We start from the raw sequence: 6,167 nt of genomic DNA on the forward strand, positions 1-6,167 counted from the left end.
ATCATCTTTAGCCTTTCTTACGTTATCCAGCTGAATAGTTTCCTGCAATTTGTACCTAACGTCTTACCATTGTCCTTCTATTCTTAGGATCAACTGCTACAATGCTTTAAATGCCCAAAGCCCGTTTGGAGGATACAAGATGTCTGGAAATGGGAGGGAAATGTAAGTAAATTTGTGTAGATGTCTTGACTTGAATTCTTTGAATGTATTATGCATTTCATGATACATTTGTTCTTAGTTCATAGTTTATTCATCTGCTTCAAAACTTAATAGGTTTATAATACTGCTGTTCAGGCAAAACAAAGATTCATTCGGTTTGTAATGCCATCAAGGTAATCGTTTGTTTGTGGGCTTCAGTTTTTTGGGCTTAAATTAAGAAAGAGCAATAACCCCTCTAGAACTATTTAAAAGAGTTATGACCTATTTAGCTAAGGGGGCATTCACAGAGGAGGTTGCCCATATGCAGACTCTGGATGGGCTCCCTCTTCTTTGCTGTACCCTAGACTCTGGCATTGTGCGCATGCCCAGTCTCCAGAAACATGATTCCCGCCATGTTCCAGACCTTAAATTCAGCACTGTGCATGCTCCATTTTGGTGGGGATTGTTTCCCTAGATTGCAAGGCCCATGTAGGACTCTGGAGAGATAAGTATTAAATTATGGGTGCAGTGTGGTCCCATTTGGGCTTTGGGGAACATATGCACCATGCACATTCAACCCATTATAGAAATGTCCATGTATTTAGCTGTAAGCTTTGCTAGACTCTTCTGCTTATGTCATGTATAGATGGTGTTAGCAGTATGCCATCAATAGGGACTCCACACAAGCTATTCTGCCTACTGCAAACTAGGGATGTGCAGATCCGGATTTACTGGCTATCCGAATGTCACGTGTTTTAGAGCCAAAACATGTGACAGCTGATAGCCAATAAGTTTCCGTTTTGGGATCCAGATCTGTAAATGCCTACAGCAAACCCTTCCGGGCTTAACAGAGTCATCGCTGGTTTGCAGTACTATGCATCGGTACAGATGGTTGTTTTTAGTCAATAACCAATCGGAGGATAATGCTATGGAGAGGAGACCTTATTGTACTTTACAGGACAGGTAAGTTATGGTAAATTCCAGTGCTAAATTTCCAAATAGGCAGCGTAGGCACTGGTCCATGTGCCCAGCACTTCTTAGGGGTCTTGAAAGAAAATTACAATCAGGCTTTCTTAAATTGTTTCCAAACGATACAAAAAATAAATCAACTCAAAGAAACTAAAACTTCTACATTAAAAGACTCTGTAGAGAAAATACTGTATTAATCTAATGTACCCATTAACAACTCAAAGTACATAAACTATACACATCAGATTCACATTACAGTTTACAGATCATTGGTGGTAAAATAGTAAACTTATTAGGAAAGAATTTAAGGGGTTTGCCCACAAGACTTGTGCGTGGAGGCCCGAAGAGCTCAACTGTCTAATGGTTTCCACAGCACTGGTAAATGCAGATGGTACATTTGTTCATATCCTTCCTTGTCTTAAATGGAACCCTGATTGTCTTTTTGTCATACAGTCAGTGGCCTGTGGTGCGCACAGATCCCTGTATCCAGGGGAGCACACTGCACACCCTACAAATGGGTGGCAGCAGTGCATCTCAAATACTTTGAAAAAATGGAGTGGCTGCCATTTCCTTTAGAATTTCATGCATCCGTGGGCAAATCTGGAAAATTGCCCATTCCCAGGGTGTGGCCTCACAGTGGGGGGCAGTGTGGGGGTGTGGACACGTGTTCACATCATCATGGTACTGCTCCCCCTATGTTATGTCAGATTACCCTCATTTTAAACTGTGGAGCGGGGCGACAATGATGGATGGTCCAGTTTTAAGGAGGTCTATCGGGGCTTGGGGGACTGCAGCCAGACTTGCCTACCCTTCTTGGAGCTGCACACAATTTTCGGCAGCCTCCCAGCTAATGTAGGGGGGTTAAAAAGTATGCTAATACTGTGCTGCCCAGGGGGGCCCAGGCGGATGTTGTCTGAAATGGCTGAAGACCATGTTATTGTGCTCTACTTTGTAATCTGGAGCGGACTCTGAATGCTTAAAGCCAGTTCTATTTTATTTATTTTTTATTATGGAAAAAAAGTGCCAGATCCTGTTAAAGTAACAAGATTATATACACTTTGCTACACTAGACAAGTGGTCAGATGCTTTGATTTTCTGAAATCATTTCTCTGATCTCCCTCTTTCTGGAACTATTTATAAGAATTAAAAAATGAAACCAAAAATGAATAAAACACACTGGTTAAGGACAAATATTAGATTAGTTCTACAAATGTTTCCTCTGCTTCTAAAAGTCTCTTCTTTACAATAGAAAGCATATATTTTAAACCAGTATCTCTTTAAAAGTTCACTTGCCGTCTAAACACAAACACACAAACCTATATTATTGGCCAATCAACAAACTAACACAGTATACCAATTCTCTAGAATGCATTGACATAAGTCACGCATTTCATACCTGGCTCATTAATATGAATTCCTAGAGAAGTGAATGCTTTGTGTACCAAACAAATTCAAATGAGACAGAATGCTTGTTAGGCAATGGGTGTACCTGGCTCTAGCTGCATAGGCTTTAGATATTACAAACTAGTAGCAAAATCTTTGAAAGTTAGTCTGCTACCTTCTGTGTTTGTGCATGTGTGAGAAAGAGAAGTAGTTTAACTCTCTGCCAGCAGATGGCAGTGTTTCGGAGACTCACGGACATTAGACATATATACAAATAATTCGCTGGTAAGAGTAGCTTTTAAAGCAAGAAAGTGGAATAAAAAGCACATAAAAGTGTGGATCCAAAATGAACAATAGCTGTTTATTTACTTGCAATAATCAAAATTGATGATCATGTCCTCTTTCATGCTTTGTGCTTTGGGTCACTTGGGCTGAGATTGGCACCCATGTGATCCCAACCTAAAGGTTGCAAGTAGAGATTGTGTCATTCTTAAGCACAGTGTTTAAATTTCTTTTTTAATCTTTTTTTTTTTTTTAATCCAGGGGAGAATATGGATTGAGGGAATACACAGAATCAAAAACCGTGACCATAAAGATCACACAGAAGAATTCCTAAGAAGCAACATTCAAGTTGAAGAATTAAATCTCCAGATGACTATTGTTTGCTAGAAAGTATTGAATTGTTAGCATGTCGTAACACTTCTGTTATTGACTGTAATGAAGATTAAGACGCGCTTGGATTGAGCTTTCTCTAGGAAATCTGGTCTGCTGCCATCTTCTGTAAAATGTATCCAGACCACTACTCAGGAATAGAATTAATCAATAGAATGAATATAAGCAGTTTCTAGAGCTACAATCTGGAAATAGTCAGTCATTGGTCTTCAATACACTCTCCGAAATCTTAAAACCTGATTTAATTGCCACTGTAGTATATTTACAGTAGATATTCATTGTATTAAAGTCTATAGGTGCGTAATATAGAGCAACATACATGTGTTTTGCCTAGTATCGGAAGTGGGTCTTCCATCTCTTGGAGGAGCTGGTCTTTATGCTGTGAGCATGGACAGATATGGCTTGTTTTAAAACCAGAAATCTCCCAGACATAACTAGTACATTTTTATTTCAATTTAATGTAATCAAACTGTTATTGCCTAAAACTAACTTCAAGCCAGATAATTTATCCTATTTATAACAAGCGCTCATAATTTCTTGTAATCTAGCCAATGTTTTTAAATGGGATTTTAATTGTAAGGTTTTTATTACAAATCGCGGCCCTAAAATGCTTGAGTGGGTGGGAGGGAGAGGGCTTTCTCTAGTAGTTCCTGTTCTTGATTACTTTGAATGCTGTAAGTTCAGCCTCGGCATTCTAAATGATATATTAAAGCTTCCATTACTGGCTTTATTGCTCAATAAAACAGACACTAGATAAATCAAGCAGATGCTTCATTTTTTCTGGACATTTTAAATGTTTATATGAAATTGACTAATAAAACCTGGAAGAGTTCTGCTTTCAAGTGGGTCCATATTACAGCACTGTAGCATACCCTTTAACTAAAATATGCATTAGAATTTCTATATATTATATTAGTTTGGAATGTCTTTTTATTGACACTTTAGATTTTGTTTAAGCATTGTACATATATTTTATTTGTGTTTTGTGTGTGGGGAAAGAAGTTCTCATTTTTTACTTTTCCGAGCATATCTGTGTAGCACATGTAGAGCTTTTCCATACTGTACTGTAAAAACTGTCTCTGTACAGCATTGGAATAGCATGCCATGTGACGTTCCACATCTCTTCTTTTATCTTTTCCTAAACTATATTTTTAGCCAAAAAAAGGAAAACTCTGTAGTACAGTAAAATGTGCCTTTTATATGAAGGAGCCAAGGGCATATCTACCATTGGTGTGGGCAGTGCAGATGTTATGGGGCCCAATGGTGAGAGGTGCCCACATTCCCTGTCAAATTAACATGTGCTATATACATTGTTCACCATTGGGTGATACTTAGGGGCCCTTACAAACTTTTGCATTTGGACCAACAAATATTTAGTTACGTCACTGGAAGAAGCTAAAAAATGTTGATGCTGTGTATGTTTTAAGCAGACACAACTAGCAGACTGCTTTTGTGGCATCATGTAACAATTTTGTACAGCAAATAGTTGTGTATATCCCCCCTACAAACACACGCACACTAATGGTTGATTTTTGGTCGCTGTTGATCGATTTTAAAATTGATCTTAACCTATGTTGGGTTTACAGGGCTAAAACACACATTTACTGACAGTTGAATATTTATATTCATTTTTAAAACTTTATAAATGTGTGTTCTATCCCTGGAAGTCCAACGTAGATTACAATCAATTTTAAATTGCGCAACATTGACCAGTTAGTGAATATACCCCACCACTTCTGTCTGCCTGGTTACTGTGAATTTTGCTTTGCTTGTCAGTACAACCCCAGGCCTCCAATAGACATTTGGCATATTTACATTTATTATGCAGAAGAGCACCTACTGTTTGGTCATCTGCATTTTCACAATAAGGAGGCTGGTTTTCAGTAATCTTATTGAATACAAAATCATCAGAATTCATACTGCATCCATTTTACATATGTATTTGTGAAACCTATTATATAAACAAGCGTTTTAGTGTTCCTTTAATCATTTAATCTATAGTACAGTACATTGGTTGATGTTCCATAAGGCCATTTATAGATTCTGCTTTGTTTTGAATATAACTCAAAGGTCAAACTGAAACATTCTTTGTTTCTTTACATGTAATTTATGAAATTATGCTGTGGAATGACTCTTGTTTTCTCCCTTTAAAGAAGAAAATAAGATTGTTTTTGACATTGTGCTTTTTTTCATTTTCCCCACCCAAACAATGAATCCCCACCTTATACCTATCTTACTCTCCCACTCCTCTTGTGCCCTAAACATTATTTGCAATTTTGACTGAAAAAATAATTACTTAAATTTTTAATATGAAAAGACATTTTTGACCATGCCCATAGATATTTATAAAAGGTATGTTTAATGTATGGAAATGTGGAAAAAAAAACAAATGTATATGGAAGCCACAATAAGGTTTAATGGCTGGTTAAATTGATAATGTATGCCACTCTTGTGTGGGGCTCTAGATCAAAATGTCATACTGCATGTTTGTTTTCTCACTCATGTATATACAGTTGTTAAAATGTAAAGGATATGAATTTTCTATTTTTTTTTCCATTAAAACTCCAGATAATCTACTTTCCTGTTGGTATGTCTTCTTTTTATACAAAATGCTTTGTTAAAACTTTTAGGGGAGGAGAGGGTATCCTACAGGTCTGACACCATGCCAAAAAAAAAAAAAATCAAAAATACTCGCTACATATGGAACATGATTTAGGCTGAAATGATCACTCTCGTGCATGCCTCACTGACAAAGGGTGTTAATTGGGTATAGTGCACATGAAAGCAGGTTGTTTCTTTTTCTACAAATTGTCTTGGAATTCTAGCTCAATGCCCACAGTGCTACAGATCATAGAAATCTAGTAGATCTATAAATGGAAGACAAAATAGGTTTTTAGTTTGTAGGAAGCCTTCCCAGTAGGTTTGCATGTGTATGTATAAATAATGTTGTGTGGTACACAGGGCCATCAAGAAGGGGGGTACTTTTTACAGGGGCCCACGCCCCC

At 37.4% G+C, this 6,167-nt stretch overlaps 1 protein-coding gene across 1 annotated transcript in view; it reads left to right on the plus strand.

Moving 5' to 3' along the window:
* The window catches only part of ALDH1A2 (aldehyde dehydrogenase 1 family member A2), a 42,699-nt gene extending 36,958 nt beyond the window's left edge, over positions 1-5,741 (plus strand). Inside the window, exons 12-13 of the mRNA XM_083183825.1 lie at positions 88-162; positions 3,034-5,741. Coding sequence (XP_083039951.1) covers positions 88-162; positions 3,034-3,106 — 148 coding nt within the window. The 3' untranslated portion in view covers positions 3,107-5,741. The remainder of the gene's footprint in view (positions 1-87; positions 163-3,033) is intronic.
* Positions 5,742-6,167: the final 426 nt, after the last annotated feature.

This window comes from Crinia signifera, chromosome 4 (assembly GCF_055691185.1).
Source record: "Crinia signifera chromosome 4, ASM5569118v1, whole genome shotgun sequence".
Lineage (NCBI taxonomy): Eukaryota > Metazoa > Chordata > Amphibia > Anura > Myobatrachidae > Crinia > Crinia signifera.